Source organism: Ictidomys tridecemlineatus, chromosome 12, assembly GCF_052094955.1.
Source record: "Ictidomys tridecemlineatus isolate mIctTri1 chromosome 12, mIctTri1.hap1, whole genome shotgun sequence".
Taxonomy (NCBI): Eukaryota; Metazoa; Chordata; class Mammalia; order Rodentia; family Sciuridae; genus Ictidomys; species Ictidomys tridecemlineatus.
This window is the reverse complement of record NC_135488.1, coordinates 103,077,298-103,094,657: the sequence shown is the minus strand read 5'-3', so window position 1 is coordinate 103,094,657 and position 17,360 is coordinate 103,077,298. Positions and strand designations below refer to the sequence as shown.

The window sequence follows — 17,360 nt, the reverse complement described above, 5'->3', positions numbered from 1 at the left end:
ACTGTGAATAAAGTCTTCCCAAACATGCAAAAACTGCATAATAAAAATTATGTATCTAAAAGTAGATTAGTCAAGCGGGTACAGTGGCATACACCTGTAATCCCAGCAGCGAGGCAGGAGGATCACAAGCAAGTGATTCCTTAGCAGTGCAGCAAGACCCTCAGCAACTTAGCAAGTCTCTGCCTGAAGAACTGGCAATTTAGCTCAGTAGTAAAGCATGCTTTGGTTCAGTCCTCACTACCAAAGATGGGGTGAGGAGATTATTCAAGAAATTTCATCTTTAGTTAATGTCTAATTTCCAAGGGATTAAAATTTTCACCTTTTTTTTTTTTTGCTGTTGTTGTTCTGGGGGTCAAACCCAAGGGTGCTTTACCATCAAGCTACATCCTTTTAGTTTTCATTTTGAGACAGGGTCTCACTGAGTTTCTAGGGCTTCCCTAAATTGCTGAGGCTGACCTTGAACTTGAGAACATCCTGCCTCAACCTCCCAAGTAGCTGGGATTACAAGTGTGCACCACTGTGCCTGGCTAGCACTTCCACTTCAATGAAGCAAACAAATTATTTTTTTAGATTAAAAAACTGAGGCACAAAAAATGACTTGCTCTAGATAAGGTAATGCATCCTTTATTAGGTTTCGCTATGAAAGAAAATCCAAAATAGTTGCTTATAAAATAAAATTTATTTCCCATGCAAAATTCCAGAGAGCAGTAGGTCAGGGTGATAGGATAACTTCAGGAAATTATCAGACTCCCATATCATTCATTTGTAATCTCAGCACAAGTTGACTACTGGCCAGGCATGGTGGTACACACCTGTAATCTCAGTAACTCCTCACAAGTTCCAGGCCAGCCTCAGCAACTGTCTCAGTAAAAAAGGGCTGGGGATATAGTTCAGTGGTAGAGCACCCCGGGGCTCAATCCCCAAAACCACAAAAATATAAATAATTTTATTTAGCTATAAATCACATACCATGCAGTTCACCCATTTAAAGTGTGGGATCATTGGTTTTTAGTATAGCATATTGCAACATTGTACAACCATGTAATCTCAATCTAATTTCAGGAAATGTTTATCCTCTCCTAAAGAAACCTCATAGCTACTCCCTGCTCCCAGTAGTAGGCAACCACAAATCTGCATTCTTTATGTTTGTCTATTCTAGGCATTTCAAAGGGAATCACAATAGCTGGTCTTTTTTGACTGGCTTTTTTTTCACTTAGTATAATGTGTTCAAGATTCACTTTGGTGTAGCAGGTATCAACCCTTCATTCCTTGTTATTGCCCAGAAATAATCCATTATATTTATATACCATATTTTATGTATCTACTCATAACCTGAGGTCATTTGGAGTTTTTTCCAGTTTGGGGCAAATTTATTTTACATGTTACATATGTGTGTATACATCTATATCTATGTATGTATCAGAGGTGTGTGTGTGTATTGCTGCTAATTAACATTTGTGTTCTAGTTTTTATGTGAACATGTTTCATTTCTCTAGGGGTTATACAGAGGAGTGGAATTGATAAAAACTCTGCTTAACATTTTGAGGAACTGCCAGACTTTTCCAAGGGCCTCACTGGTTTACCTTCCCACCAGCAGTGTTTGAAGATTCTAGTTACTCTGTATTCTCCCCTGTTGTCTGTCTTTTTTATTATAAAAGCCTTAGTGTAGCTTCGATTTTTTATTTCCCTAATGATATGAGCATCTTTTTATGTGCTTATTGTCTATTTGTATGTTTTTAAATTGGATTGCTTTCCTAATGTTATGAGCTATGTATATATCTCAGTACAAATCCATGAAAATTTGCAAGTATTTTCTCCCATTCTTTTCATTCATTGGAATTACTTGCAGCACATTTTTCATTTTGATATAATCCAGCTTGTGCTTGTGGTATTCTAAGAAACGGTTGTTTACCCTAATATGGTGAAGATTTGCTCCTATTTTCTAAGAGTTTCATCATTGTAACCTCATATTAAGTTCCGGGGTACGTTTTCAGTTTTTGCACATTGTGTAGCCCCTTCTGTGTTAAGGCCCTTTCAGGGACGTTGTACACACCATTCTGCTTTTGTTCTCTGACCCAGACTTGGTTACAGGGACATAATAATCATTGCATGAGAGACTGGAAAATGTGCATTTCAGGCATCCACTGTCAAATCAGGTTGAAAACCTATTCAGTCATAATCTTACTCTGAGCAAGTCGATTCTGTTGCTTCTTGTTTGTTTATTGTGACACTGGGGACTGAACCCAGGGGCACTCTAGCGCTGAGCTTCAACACAGGCTTGCTTTTAACTGGTGTTACAAGCGTGCTCCCCTGCGATGGCTTATTGCTTCATTTAAAAAATAAACTATTATTATATGCTGGCTTTCATCCCTGGGGATTCAGCTGAAGGGTTTCCCTCTGCAGAGCACTCACTCCTTTGGGATCCACAACATGGTCCCGAAGGACTTACGGGGCCTTAGCCTGGTGAATTTGGTCCGTTGTGTTTCCTCTGGTAGAAATGAAACCACGAATTCCGGGGTTTCTGGCTTTCCCTGCGTGCTGCCTCTTGGGGCAGCTGCGTCTCTGAGGGCGCACACAGCCAGCTCTCCCCGCCCCGGCCGCGCCCACTGGGCTGAGGCCACCACTCCCGCCGTTGATGACATCCAGGACAACCACCGCAGTTGGACTGCTGCACGATGGCAGCGCCCCCTGGATCCCCATCTGCCCAGGCTGCAGAGGCGCCGCTGTCCCAGCCCGGGGAGCAAACGGTGGAGATGGGCTCGGTGAGCGCCAAGCAGGGCAAGAGGGAGCGGGCTGGACCGGGCTGAGAGCGGAGGCTGTGCATGGCCATTCGCAGTCCCTTCTTCAGGTTGACCTAGCAGGGAGGCTGAGGACATTAGGTGTCCCAAAGATTATAGGATGGGAAATGATCTAAGTGAAATAACTTGCTGGATTCTTTCAAACAGTTCAGCAGGACCAGGGCAGGTCCAGAGGGTCTTATTGCCAGGCCATGGCTCTTGTCCACACGCTACAAGTCTCCTGGGCAGGGAGGGCTTTGAGCTATGCGTGAGAGGGCTGCCTCCCTTTCCCAGAGTCCAGACAGATCCTGTGGCCTCAGTCTCTGCCTCAAACCCTGGTCTTGTCCAGGCACTAGGCTCTCCTTAGGGAGACTGGCCCCAGAGATGACCTCCTAGTCGGCTCTTGGGGTGCGATTGAGGGCCCAAGAGGTTAGGAACCTCCAAATGGTGTGATATTGAATGCAACATGTGTTCCCAGCCCCATAGTCAAGGTATTCTGTGCTTCATTTGACCACCATCTCAGTTCCCTATCTTGACCTGGTGCTTACTTTCAGGGCCAGGAATTATGGCCTCCAACAAAGAAGTGAGAGCAGGGCTTGGTGGCACACACGTAGACCCAGTTACTGGGGAGGCTGAAGCAGGAGGATCACTTGATTCCAGGAGTTCAGAACCAACCTGGGCAACATAGCAGAACCCTTCTCTTTAATTTAAAAAAAAAAAAAAAGTGAATGAGAAGGCTGAATATTCTTATTTTCTAGAGAAATTTAGAAATTTGGATTGAGATTAAGGGCAAAAGGGGGAAACAACTGCTAACTGTCAATGAAGTGCCCGCATCCTCCTAACAGGATGTGGGAGGATGCATATTTAGTGTGAGGACACAACAGCTCAGCAAGTTCACACAGCTAGTTTGCCTAATTATAAAACTCTGTGGACTGTGAAGGGCTAATGATTTAAGTTGGTAAAACTGTCTTCCTGAAGACTCCAAGATTGTATCTTTAGTGTCAGTTGGAATTTTTTGCCTCCCCACACCCCAGCCACGTACGCACACTGAGGATTAAACATAGGGGTGCTCTACCACTGAGCTACATCCCCAGTCCTTTTTATTTTTTGAGATAGGGTCTTGTTAAGTTGCCCTGGCTGACCTCAGACTTGTGATCCTTCTGCCTCAGCCTCCAAGTAGCTGGGCTTACAAATGTGCACCATCGCACCCGGCTTAACCATAATTCAATTTTTTTTCTTGAGGGCCTTTTATGTTCTAAAAACTTGTTAGGCCCATTTAGGGGTGAACAAGACTTCTATTATGGAGGAGAGGAAGGCTATCATGTTGAATTCTGTTGTTTAGCTTTTTTTGGAAGTTGAAATAATGTTCACACAGATGTCAGAATATAACATGTCCTGCCTCAAGTGTGGTTTTCCCCCATGCATAGGAAGTATGCAAAGGGTATGATAAACCTTTATCTGGGACGACCTTCCCTTCAGAAGAACCTGCTTGTAGTGTTCAAGATACCAAAATAGGCAAGCTCTACTTCTTCCAATTCTCTCCTATCTCCAAGCAAAGGAGAAAAGAGGAGCCCCAACATCTTTGCAAGAAATAGCGTCCAATTGTTGCTAGCCATTCACTGCTTCCAAGAATATATATTGAACACTCACGATATATCAAGCATTGTTCTAGGTACTGTAGATACCACGGTGAGTTACAGTTTGTGCTCTCAGAGAGCTTACATTCTGTTAGGGAATAAATAGAAAATATACCAAACAGTACACTTGAGAACCTTGAGTCGTCAGGGAATATAAAGGGTGACATTTACAAGTTTTTTTTTCTTCCTTTTTTGTGCCTCATGCTTTACAGCTTAGCTACATCCCCAGGCCTGATGAGGTGACATTTAAACTCAGACCTGAATGAAAGGGAGTCAGCTCTTGGAAGACACAGAAGATAGGCAAAGAAATGGGAAGTACAAAGGCCCGGAGGCAGCAACAGGCTTGGTCATTTGGACTGTCAGGTGGACCTGGCTCCTGCTGAAGGAGGGCTATTTGAAGTGAAGAGGATAGGGAAGTGGGGGCTGATCAGCACGGGTTCTACAGGCTATGGTGAAGACTTGACATTTCATTCAAGATGTTATGGCAAGCTCTTGGAGGATTTTAAGCAGAGAAGACATGATCTGAATTATGTTTTTAAAAATCACTGGCTAGCCAAGCACAGTGGCACCCACCTATAATCCTATCAACTCTGGAGGCTGAGGCAAGAAGACTGTAAGTTTGAGGCCAGTCTCAGAAACTTAGTGAGACCCTGTCTCAAGATTTTTTAAAAAGGTGACTTGCGGGGGATGTGACTCAATACTAGAGTGCCCCTGGGTCCAGTTTCCAGTACTGGACTATATAAAAACCCACATCAGCTGTTTCATGGGAGGTCAAGTTGTAAGGAACAGATGCAGAAGTGGAGACGCCACTTACGAGTCTCTCAATGATAGATTAGACAGGGGAACTGGGGGTGGAAAAAAAGGAATCAATGATGTGGCCTGAGCCACTAAGCAGACTGGTGCCATTTAATGCAATAGGAACAGGGTTAGGAGCTGGTCTAGACTGTGGGATGGAAATCAGGAGCCACACTAGGCTCATGCTTATCAGGCGTCCATTGGGAGATTGTGGGTAGGCAGTCAAATCCTCAGGAGCTCCCTGGATAGCTCTGGGCTTGTGGGATAGATACATACACTCTCTGCTCATAAACATTGTGTCAGTGATGGACTGATAAACTGTCTCTCCAGGAAGAGAAAAGGCAGTTAGAGACTCTAAATTATAATGTTTGTAAATACCCTCAGTATAGCTGATTTCAGGGGTTCAAGAACTAGCTTGCAGAAGTCCTCAGTTCTCAAAGCCCCCGCCTCATTCACTGATCAAAACAACCTTGTGAAATTGGCAAGGATATTATGTTTGGCCAATGAGGAAGACAAGACTTGAAAAGAGAGAGTGATTTATTCAATGTCACACAGAGAGTAGATGGCACAGAAGGGACTCAAGCCCAAGTCTCCTGACTCACAGTCCACTCTGATTGCTGATTCAATAAATTAAAGCAGGGTCTAGCAGGAAGTGTGGGGGGAAATATAAGAAAGAACTTCCCCCTGGAAAGGTTTAGAGGTCATGGTTTAGAAATTTTTTTTTGTTGTAAATTCTCTCTCACTTCCCATTAGGATCATTTTGGGACAAGATGGAGCTAAGAGGTTGCTAGAAACACCATCAAAACCTCATAGGGGGCTGGGGCTTAGTGGTAAAATGCTTGCTTGCATGTGTAAGGCAGTGGGTTCAATCCTCAGCACCACATAAAAACAAGGTATTTTTTAAAAAACATCATAGGAACTCAAGGATGCCCATGGAAGTCACGGGGGCTTGGGGAGATGTTTTATGACTCGCAGATTGGGTAGGGATGACTTACTGTGTCTCCTCAGGTCAGCAGAGCTGGTCGCCTCTCATTCTGTACGAAGGTGTGCTATGGCTTTGGTGGGATCCCCAACCAGGTAGCTTCCAGCGCCATAGCCTTTTACCTACAGCTGTTCCTGCTTGATGTGGCACAGGTGAGTGTGGGCAGTAGCCTGGGGCCCCTTGGTTGTCTGGTCTTTCATGCCCACTTGTCCTTCACCCTCCCATCCTTGATGACAGTCCTTTGATCCAAACCTAACAAAAAGCCAAATGCTATTTAGTGAATCTCCCAAGGATGTTTACTGCAGTCTGTTTATAATGCTAAAATAAGAAACATTGTTGGATGCCCAACAATATATAAGCCACTTACTTAGAAAGTAAGTGGTATTAATCCACAAAATTAAAATTAAATAATTAAAATTATTGTGCTTGCAGCCATTCACAAGAGAGATCTATACCAGTTGACATGGAGGGACTTCATGATTCACTGTCAAAAATGAAAAGCTAGTTGTAGAGTATATAAAATGGCTCCATTTTAGCAAAACAAAGATGTGCACCGCGTGTGTGCATAAGTATACATGTGTCAGTATGTGATTAAAATAGTGCAGAGAAAATTATAGAAGGATATGCACCGGGTTGTTCATGTTGGCTGTAGGGTGGAATGGTGCAAGATAAAAGGTAAGCAAGAACAACTGTTTTAAAAAAAAAACAACAAGGTACTCATGATTTTTTTAAATGACACAGATCTGATCCCATTTAGATAAAATTTATAACTTCAGGTGCACATAAATGCATGAAAGGATGATTTTCAAAATGCTTTTGGCAATTGTCTCAAGATGATGGGATTTCAGATGCATTTTGCTTATTGTTTGGATTACTTGAATGTTCTTCTAAAGACTGCATCATTTATATAGTCAGAAAAACAAACATTTTTACTGTGGAAAAATGGCTACCTCTATCACCCTAGGTGCACCGTTCTTGCTTGGAGCCACCTCCAGGTGAAGGCACCTCAAGTTTTGTCCAAAAGTGACTGGACCCAGTAATAATGGCAAAGTGCCAATGCACAGGAATCAGCTCCTTCCCCAACCCTTTTCACTAGCACAGATGTACCTTTGGAAGCTTCTGGATTGGTTTCTTGGGCAGGAGGTCATTGAGCAGCATTTTCCACTGTGGCTTTAGCCCCAGATGTTCCCAGGTCCCCCTTCTTGCTGACCGACAAGCCTGGATACCCTCTCTGGCTCTATTGGGTCTTGGCTCTTAATCCCCTCCCCTATGGATTTCAGATTCCTGCTGCCTACGTGTCACTTGTCCTGTTTGGAGGGAAGGTGTCTGGGGCAGCTGCCGACCCTGTAGCTGGATTCTTCATCAACAGAAGCAGGAGGAGAGGGTCTGGACGACTTATGCCCTGGTGAGCAGCCCTTTGGTTTTTAGGATCCAGGCACCTACCCCTGTCTCTGAGGTATTGGTCACAGCTTGTTAGTGGACACCCTGCCAATGGTTAGAGGATGAGACTGGACTGTTTGGTACACTGGGGTCGGCCTGTGTGCCGTGTTCAGAGACATTCTTGGGGGCTGTTCCTTAGCAGAGGGCATACATAGGACTAGACAAGTCTCTTCGGGCTCCCAGACCTGGCCTGTGGCTCAGTGGAAGCCAGGGAAGGTCTCAGAGGAAGTGCAACTGGCTTGTGCCCCAGTGCTCTTAAACTGGGACTGGCACCATTGAGCACCCACGTGCCCCAGTCAGAGTCCCGGCAATGAATGCCCCGTCCCCAACTCTCCACTCTACTCCTTGCTTCCCTCTCCATGGCTCCCACTCTGAGAGCCCCAGCCCAGGGCAACCCCAGGGGCAGAGAAGGGTGTCCCCAACCTGGTGCTGCAGGTGCTTCACTGTGTGCTTTTTAGGATGCTCGGCTGCACACCCTTCATCGCCCTGGCCTACTTCTTCCTGTGGTTCCTGCCCCCCTTCACCAGCCTGCGTGGCCTCTGGTATACCACCTTCTACTGCCTGTTCCAGGCTATGGCCACGGTAAGCAGGTATCCTCCCTTCCTGCCCTGGTTCTGAGAAACCTCACTGCTGTGGCCAATCCTGGGACTGGGGGCTTGGGAACCACACTGCTCTCACCTCCCCACCAGTGCCTAGACACTTAAAATTAGCTCTGCTGTCCCTACTTGGGCCAGGTGCCCTCTCCTGCTTTTAAGCCCCTATCTCTGAGCTTAGGTAACCAGCATGCATATAGCAGATTGATTCCTAGGTACCAGGATGGGAGGGATGGCTGTGGGCCTTTGTGTGGCAAAGTGGGGGTTCTACTTGGTGATCTGCATGGTGAGGGCCATCTTGAGCTCTGCTGGCCTCCCCAGTTCTTCCAGGTGCCCTACACAGCGCTCACTATGCTCCTCACTCCCAGTCCCACGGAGCGGGATTCTGCTACCGCATACCGTAAGTGCAGCCCTGGGGTTGGGTGAGGACGATGCCCTGGGAACTGCTACTGGCTCACTCACCTTGCACATGCTCTGTCTCCAGGGATGACCATGGAGATGGTGGGGACACTGATGGGAGCCACTGTCCATGGGTTCATTGTGTCTGGTGCCCACCGGTCCAACCACTGTGTGGACACTGAGCTCCCAGTGCCTGCTGCTATCTCCCCGGATGCCGTGAGTGTCCAAGGTGGCCAGGATCCCCTCTGCGGAGTTACTTCCTTCCTCCAGGGCTACTTTTCTCCACACCTTGTCTCTTCATCTTTGAGGCAGGGGGCTCACTGCACCCTCATTCCTTCCCTGCTCCCCTAGCTAAGTGCATGAGTCCCAAGTGCAGGCCCACTGCCCTCTGCTAAACCCTGGGTTCTTGCTCATCATAAAACAGTGGGTCAGCAGGCCACCTGGAGGGAGGAGGCTACCACCAGACAAAGGACTGTTGAGGGGGCACACCAGGAAGGGGCACACCAGGAAGGGGCAGGAAGTGTACAGCAGGGAGGGGGCAGAAGGGTTTGTTGTGCTTTCATGGTCCTCCTATGGCCCTTTCCCAACCCCAACCCCAACCAGCTGACCCCAGTGTGAAGCGAGAAGTGGAAACGGGGAACAAGCTTCTTCCTCTCCCCTTAGAGTAGGTCCTTCCTCAGCAATTAGGGGATGCACATCTACTTTATCCATCATGTTTATCTTCTATGTCTTCCCTTTTTCCTTAAGCAAATGACACTGTTATCCTCCAGAACCCTAGGCAAACCTTTACTCCTCCCTCTGAACCATCCAAACTACTATAAACTCTGTCTGCTTTTCCAGCCACAAACCTAGAAGCTGTTCAGCTTGCCTACGTTGCCCTGCCATTCACTGGCCAGGTCCCCATCATCCCCACCCCAGCTACTACATCAGCCTCCTCCAGGCCCCCACTGGCCCCAGCAGCAGAGTCAGGGGACATTTTCTTGTTTTTTTTTTTTTTTTTTTGGTACTAGGGGTTGAACCTGGGGGCCACATTCCCAGCCCTTTTTTATTTTGTGTTAGGGCCTCACTAAGTTACTGTGGCTGTCCTTGAACTTGAGATCCTCCTACCTCAGCCTCCCATCAAGGAACATTTTCAGAGTTTGAATATGGGTAGCCCTTGTCTTCAGGATTAGGTACAGCCCACCCCTCCTCAGGCTTGGCTATGGGGCTCCTCTTTATGTTCTCTGAACCCTTTCATGTTGGTATTTTTGTTTGCTTTTAAATTAGTATTTCCTATTTATAAGGAGTAAGAGCAACAGGCTGAGAACCCATCTGCAGAGGTGGATGCTCATGTTAGCAGAGGCCAAAACTCTTGGTAACTCACATTCTGTTGTCCCATCAGACTTCACTTATCAATACAAATTCACAGATAAAATTATCAAGCTTTCAGGCTGGGGCTATAGCTTAGTGGCAGAGTGCTTGCCTAGCGCTTGCCTAATGTGTGAGGCACTGGGTTCAATCTTTAGCACCACATAAAAATAAATAAAATAAAGGCATCTGTCCATCTACAATTACAAAAAAAAAATTTAATTATCAAGCTTCTCAAGACCATGACAAGAGAGCATTAAACTCCAAGCACAGTACCCTGCTGAACTGTATGCACTGCACCTGGGAGAGCTACCCCACCCTCCCCTTCCAGGGCAATTTTTATTACCTATGTATTTCCCCTGAATAGGTAGTGCTGTTCTGTTTTGTTCATCTGGTCATTGTGTGTCACACTGCTATAAATGTCTACCCACAGATCTGTCACACACACAGTCCCCTATCATGGATGGGCCAGGTCACTTATTCATCATCATAACCTCAGGGTCTAGCATGCAGACGTCATTGGCAATGTATGTTTGCTAAGTGAAATGAGAAAGTGAATGCTCTGACCTCTGGTGGCATCAATGCCTCCTTTCCAGGCAGGAAGCACAGGGTCAGCAGAACTGGATGTGTGTGAAGGACCATTCTGGGCCCTTAGACCTACCTCTGAGTGATATGGAAGAGAGGGACCCAGCACCTGGGGCTTGAGCTGAGGTTCCTCTGCTCCACTGGGAAGTACTCCGGCCCTGCCTCCCTGGGTTGGAGACATCACCCCCAGCCCAGTTCTGTCCTGTCCCACAGACTCGTCTCTACTCCATTGCAGCCGCTGTGGTGGTGGTGACTTACCACGTTTGCAGTGGTTTGCTCTGCCTAGGGGTGAAGGAGCAGCCAGGTATGGAGGCACTGCGAGGAAATGGGAGGCCAGAACTGGAAGCAGGACTCCTCTTGGGGGTGGGTTTTGGTGTTGAATCCTACCAAGCCAAGATGTCACCTTCCTGTGTTGCAGATCCTTCTGCCTCTGCTTCAGGCCAAGGCCTGGGCTTCCTGGCTGGGCTGGGCCTCACTGCCCGGCACCCACCCTATCTGAAGCTAGTGGTCTCCTTCCTGTTCATCTCAACTGCTGTTCAGGTATCTCTGGCCACCTGATCCCCCTCTCTTGCATAGGTCCAGAGTTCAGTCTTTCGGCTTGAGTTTTGTAGGGGGGAACCTGGGGTGGGTCTTCGGCTCAGAGAAATGTGCTGGGAAAAGAGTCAGGTGGAGATTGGGGGCCTTAAGCCCTAGGAAGCTGACAGTGTCTGGGGTGGTTTTCTCTTATGTTACCTGAAGTTTAGTCAAGTCCAACTGGTCTTAGCTGTGCAGGGGGTGATGATAAACTAGGAATAGTGCTTCTGTCTGTTGGGGAAAAGCTTCTTTTGTGGGGTGACTGCATGATGCTGACAGTGATCTGAGCTCAAGATCCCAAAGAGGCCAGACTTGAGACCCTGTCCCTGCCCCTGATTTCTGAGTTTCTGCCATTCCCTGCATATGCCCACCTCCCGTTCACCGCCTCAGGTGGAGCAGAGCTACCTGGTCCTGTTCTGTACTCACGCCTCCCGGCTCCACGACCACGTCCAAAACTTGGTGCTCATCATCCTGGTGAGGGGACCTGGGTGGTGAAGGCCAGGCACCTAAGGCCCTGAGCTGGGGATGTGTGGCCATTGTTCTAACAGTCAACATTCTGTAGTTGGCTTTGGTCTTAGTCACCTACAGTAGAGGGTGGAACTGGGAGCAGAGCCGAGGTTAATAGCCGCTAATTCAAACCAGGGGCAAGATCATGGTTGGGCTTTGAGGTGCTGGGTCGAGTGCTGGCTGCAGGGCCTTGCTGTGATGCTGCTGTCTGCCACAGGTCTCAGCTGTGCTGAGCACCCCCTTGTGGGAGTGGGTTCTCCAGAGATTTGGGAAGAGGACACCAGCCTTCGGGATCTTTGTGAGTGAGAAGGAAGGCTAGGGGTGCCTGGGGAGGTGACCGTGCCTGGGCTTCCTGAAGCCAGCAGGGCTCAATCTGTGTCTGGACTTTGTGTCTGTGGACCAGGCCCAGGGCTCAAAGAGCAGAGAGTGTGGGAATGAAAGAACAAGCCCAGATAGTGGGTGGAGGGACCAGCCTGTGTGTCTGTCTCCCTAGATGATGGTGCCTTTTGCAATCTTACTGGCTGCTATGCCCACAGCACCTGTGGCATATGTTGTGGCCTTTGTCTCTGGTGTGAGCACTGCTGTGTCCTTGCTGCTACCATGGTAGGCTGGGTGAAGGGAAGGGGGGATATCCATTCCTTTGGGCCAACCTGCTGTCCTGGGTCACCCTGAGCAGGAGATAAAGGCCACAAGTTCCCTCCTTAGAATCCTCCTAAAGGGCACCAATGGCGAGAATGGTGGGGGTGGGGAATACAAGCACACAAACTGCTGGCTCTCTGGGGGTCTGTCCTGGTTTTGAGCACAGAAGACTGACACATTTGTCTCCAGAGAGCCCATAGGCTGCTGCTGTCAACGGGATGAAGAGTGCTAACTCCATGCACCTGTTCCCAGGTCCATTCTGCCAGATGTGGTGGATGATTTCCAGCTGCAGCACCGGCACGGCCCTGGTCTAGAGACCATCTTCTATGCATCCTATGTTTTCTTCACCAAACTTTCAAGCGCTGGCGCCTTGGGCATCTCCACCCTCAGTCTGCAGTCAGTCCAGGGCTGGGTATACCAGAGGCACAAAAAACAGTGGGAAGAGGGCAAATCCCCCTCTCTTCCCAACTAGGGGCTACCCATAGAGAGTGTGGGGAACCTGGTGCACATGACTTGGAGCCTTTCTTAGAGTCTGTACCACCTCCCAAGCCCCTGCTGCCAGTCTTCTTGGCTCCTTTGGCACTCATTCCTGCTCTCCTCGACATTCCCTCCTCCACCATTAGGCTGATCTGGCCAGGAAATATTAAGTCACATTTCAGGAGAGTGTGGGGGTAGGTATCTGTGAGCCCCCTACCCAGGCTCTGAAGGATATGACTGTTGGGGTGGGGTGGTATTTCTCCAGGTTTGCAGGATATAAGGCAGGAGCCTGCAAGCAGACAGAGGAAGTAGTGGTCACCCTCAAAGTCCTCATCGGTGCTGTGCCCACCTGCATGATCCTGGCTGGTCTGTGCATCCTCATGGTTGGCCCCACTCCCAAGGTGCCAAGTCAGGACACCTCCTTCCAGCTAAGCCTTCGGAGGTAGGCAGCCCGGGTACACTGATCAAAACAGACAGGAAGACACACGAATGACCTAACATCAGCCTATAGTTCTGCTGTGCACCCAGCTGAGCCGTTCTGCCTTTAGAAGACTCAGCTTCAGTGACACCATTTGGTCCTCTATTTTCTTCTACTCTGGTCTCTTTTTATTTTTTTTGCCTTTTCTTTTTTTTTTTGGGGGGGTACTAGGGATTAAACTCAGGGGCACTTGGTCACTGAGCTATATCCCCAGCCCTATTTTGTATTTTATTAGAGACAGGGTCTTACTGAGTTGCTTAGTGCCTCGCTTTTGCTGATGCTGGCTTTGAACTCACAATCCTCTTGCCTCGGCCTCCTGAACCACTGGGATTATAGGCCTGCATCACCACCCTCGGTCTCTGGCGCCCTTTCTGATGTTCCTAGGACTATCTAGTAGATGGGGGTATGTGAGGGTTCCCTCTTTGATCCTCTATTCTTTTGTTTCCCATCCCCCTCATACCTCATCTACTTGTGTGACCTAGAGCACCTCATACTTGATGGCTCCTAAAGCTGCCCTCTACTTTGAACTTCAAGTTCCACATCCACATATTTCACTCATTTGGACATGTGTACCTGCTATCCCACAGCATGACAGTCAGGCTCAGTGGGCCCTAAACTTAACTCTTTGCTTCCCCTCAACTCCTCCTGCATCTGTCTCAGTGAATGGCACCAACATCCACTCTATAGCCAAACCCGGAAGTCTCTTGCGCTTCCTTCCCATGGAGCAGTCCTCCCAGCCTGTCCTCCCCCTGCCAGAGCACAGTCCCACTGCACCGGGAAGGTCTGCTCACTGTCTGGTCTTCCCAGAAAAATGTGTGGGTCCTGAAGGCTAGGACTATTGTTCTATCCATTTTTGTACCCTAGGAGAGGAATACGACCGGAGGCCAAGTAGGTACTCAGGGAATGCACGAACCATATCACCACATCCAGCCCAGCAGACTCATTAGCAAGCAGATATCCTACACTTAAAGCACATGGGCAAGTGTCCACACACAGCACCACACAGGGTGGCAGTAAGTGGCATCATCTGCTCCTCACGGCTCAGTGTTGGTGTCCTTGGACTATTCAAAAGAGTAATACTGAAGACTGAGGTTGTGGCTCAGTGGTAGAGTGAGGCACTGGGTTTGAACCTCAGCACATAAAATAAAGGCATTGTATCCATCTACAACTTAAAAAAAAGAAGAAAAAGAGTACTACTGAGATCATGCACCTCACCCAGGCAGTGCCCGCCAGGCAGGGAAATGTTTGGTGGGAGATGGAGGAAGAGGGTGGCAGCTTCAAGGGGGCTGTGAAAAGGGAGGTTGCTTGGAAGATAAGGAACTGCCACTCAGACTTCCAGGAGGCTCTGTGGCAGGGCAGAGGCTCACCTGACCCTCATCTTTCTCCTTGTCTTTCCCTTTCTACAGGAGGACCAGCTACAGCCTCGCTTAAAATTTGAAGGACACCCACCTGTAATCCCAGCAACCCCAGGAGTCTGAGGCAAGAAGATCACAAGTTTGATGCCAGTCTGAGCAACTTAGGAAGACCCTGTCTCAAAATAAAAAATTTTAAAAGGGCTAGGGATATAGCTAGTGGTAGAGCACCCCCTGGATTCAATCCCAGAACCAGAAAAGGAAGTGTGAGAGAACTTCCCATGAGCTGGGACAGCAGGAACCTGTGTTTTAGAGGTCTTAAGTCCCTCTCCCGACTCAGCCCTTGAGCACCTACCTAGCAGTTGAGCACACAGCATTTACTGGCGTGTGGAGTCTTCAGTAAATCTTCCCTGAGTCTCCCAAAGGAACTGGTCTGGGCTTCAAAATCCCAACATGGCATCTCTCACCTGTCAACCAGACTCTCTCACATAGGTCTGCACCTCTGACTACCCAGCCCCAGGCAGCCTTTGATGTGAAAATCATCCTAATAGCAACTATTTCTGGAAAAAAGAAGCCCTATCCAGCCTGGCCTACAACTCTCTACGGTAATACTAGGCCCAACCAAGATGATTAGATGGCAAAATTCCAACAGAAGGACAGACATACAGACTCTAGTTCTGAGGCTCCAGTGGACATCTGAAGACACAGAAACTAGCCACTCTGGAGCCTGAGGCAGGAGGACCACAAGTTCAACACCAGCAACTGAGTGAGACCCTGCCTCAAAAAATAAAAAAGAGGGCTGAGGATGGAACTCAGTGGTAGAATGCTCCTGGGTTTAATCCCCAGTACCTCAAAAGAAAAAAAAAAAATATCCACTCATAATGGATTTAAGATTTATAAGATAAGGAATTATTAGAAGAAAACAGCAGAATACTGATTAAAGACATAAATGTGAAAGATAAAATTCCCATAAAAAGGAAAGATAAACAGGACTTCATTAAAATTAAGAATTGTAATGCATTTCACTGTTTTATATAAATAAAAATAAATAAATAAATAAAAATAAAAACTTATGAGTTATAAAAAAATTAAATGTTCAAAAAAATACCATAAAGGGGCTGGGGATGTGGCTCAAGCGGTAGCGCGCTCGCCTAGCATGCGTGCGGCCCGGGTTCGATCCTCAGCAGCACCACATACCAACAAAGATGTTGTGTCCGCCAAGAACTAAGAATAAATAAATGTTAAAATTCTCTCTCTCTCTCTGTCCCCCTCTCTCTCACTCTCTCTTTAAAAAAAAAAAAAAAAAAAAAAAAAAAAAAAAAAAAAAAAAATACCATAAAGAAAGAAAATGGACAAAGATAACTGGCAACAAATATTAATGACATCTTGAATCTGTTAAGAATCCCTGCTTTGAGGCTGGGGTTGTGGCTCCAGTGGTACAGCGCTTGCCTGGCACATGTGAGGTACAGGGTTCAATCCTCAGAACTAGATAAACATAAATAAAATAAAGGTATTGTGTCCATCTACAACTAAAAATAATATTTTTAAATGTAAATAAATAATAAAAAAGAACCTTGCTTGCATACACACACTCTCTTTGCTTCCTGGCTGTAATGTCTTGGGCTGCTTTCCTCTGCCAGGCCCTCTGACCATGATGTTCTGCCTCACTCCAGGCCCACAGCTATGGAGTCAGCTGACAGTGGACGGATCCTCTGAAACCCATTGACAAATGAAAAAAACATTCGCTCTTTGACTTTCTGGGTCTGGATTATTTCACTTAGCATGATGTTCCCCAGTTCCATCCACTTACCAACAGATGACATAATTTCATTTTTCTTTATGGCTAAGTAAACTCCATTATGTATACATAAAACAACAACAACAAAAGTCCTTAGAACATGAAAAAGATAACAAAAATTTGAGCAAAAGACATGAATAGGCATTTTGTAAAACAGAAAACTTGAATGGCTAATAAATATCTAGATCATCTCTGGTGTGTAAGAAAAAATTAGGATCATAGTAAGATACCATTTAAAATTACTAGGCTATACTGGGGTTGTGGCTCAGTGGTAGAATGCTCACCTAGCATGCACGAGGCACTGGGTTCTATCCTCGGCACCACATTAAAATAAATAAAATGAAGGTATTGTGTTCACTACTTCTAAAAAATAAATATTTTTTAAAAATTAAAAAAAATTACTAGGCTATCAAAAATTAAGCCACATTGAGTTCAGCCTGGGTAACTTAGTCAGAACCTGTATTAAATGAAAAACAGAGGGGCTAAAGTTGTGGCTCAGTTATAGAACACCTGCCTAGCACATGTGAGGTACTGGGTTTGATCCTCAGCACCACATAAAAATAAATAAAATAAAGGTATTGTGTCCATCTACAACTATTTTTAATATTTAAAAACTATTAAAAAATTAAAAAAAAATAAGAAAGGGCTGGTGATGAAGCTCAGTGGTACAGCATCCCTGGGTTCAACCCCTAGTACCACAAAAACAAAGTTAAAAAAACTCTAATTAAAAAATCAGAGTTAAATTTACATACTTTTGTGATTCCAACTCTATTTCTAGATAAAAGACACTAGAAAGACCTCAAACACTTGCTTAAGGATATATTTACAATAATATTCAAAGCAATATGACTTAAATTTCAAAAATAAAACCAGGGATCAAATGTCCATGATGGGAAAATGGATAAATTGTGGCAACTCTAAACAGTGAAAGATACCAGACACATAAGACTAAATCTTAGAAATAATGTTGAATGAAAAAAG

At 46.4% G+C, this 17,360-nt stretch overlaps 2 protein-coding genes across 5 annotated transcripts in view; one reads left to right on the top strand and one right to left on the bottom strand.

The window, feature by feature from the left end:
• The first annotated feature begins 2,510 nt into the window (after window positions 1-2,510).
• On the top strand, window positions 2,511-15,858 carry Mfsd2b (MFSD2 lysolipid transporter B, sphingolipid). Its single transcript, XM_021724652.3, has 14 exons — window positions 2,511-2,762; window positions 6,218-6,343; window positions 7,472-7,596; window positions 8,090-8,213; window positions 8,546-8,624; window positions 8,709-8,839; window positions 10,769-10,859; window positions 10,974-11,095; window positions 11,519-11,602; window positions 11,853-11,933; window positions 12,129-12,238; window positions 12,527-12,670; window positions 13,017-13,193; window positions 14,636-15,858. Exons 1-14 carry the CDS (start codon window positions 2,676-2,678, stop codon window positions 14,658-14,660), a joined length of 1,506 nt encoding a protein of 501 aa, XP_021580327.2. The 5' UTR covers window positions 2,511-2,675; the 3' UTR covers window positions 14,661-15,858.
• Wdcp (WD repeat and coiled coil containing) overlaps window positions 10,169-17,360 on the bottom strand; it is a 27,505-nt gene continuing 20,313 nt past the window's right edge. For 2 of the 4 annotated variants that reach the window (XM_040271370.2, XM_040271368.2), the window contains one exon: window positions 10,169-13,040. Coding sequence is in view for 2 of the 4 variants with exons in the window: in XM_040271368.2 (XP_040127302.2) it covers window positions 12,930-13,040 (111 nt within the window). In the remaining 2 variants the exon portion in view is untranslated. Of the gene's footprint in view, window positions 13,041-15,861; window positions 16,294-17,360 lie in introns of those variants that run through there. The other 2 variants (XM_078029585.1, XM_078029584.1) reach the window with 1 other exon arrangement.

Bases quoted from the DNA above. Each gene is read 5' to 3' on its own strand.
- Mfsd2b (XM_021724652.3), top strand. From the start codon at position 2,676: ATGGCAGCGCCCCCTGGATCCCCATCTGCCCAGGCTGCAGAGGCGCCG. The intron at 6,344-7,471 runs GTGAGTGTGGGC...TATGGATTTCAG, and splicing joins TCCTGCTTGATGTGGCACAG to ATTCCTGCTGCCTACGTGTC. The intron at 13,194-14,635 runs GTAGGCAGCCCG...CCCTTTCTACAG, and splicing joins TTCCAGCTAAGCCTTCGGAG to GAGGACCAGCTACAGCCTCG.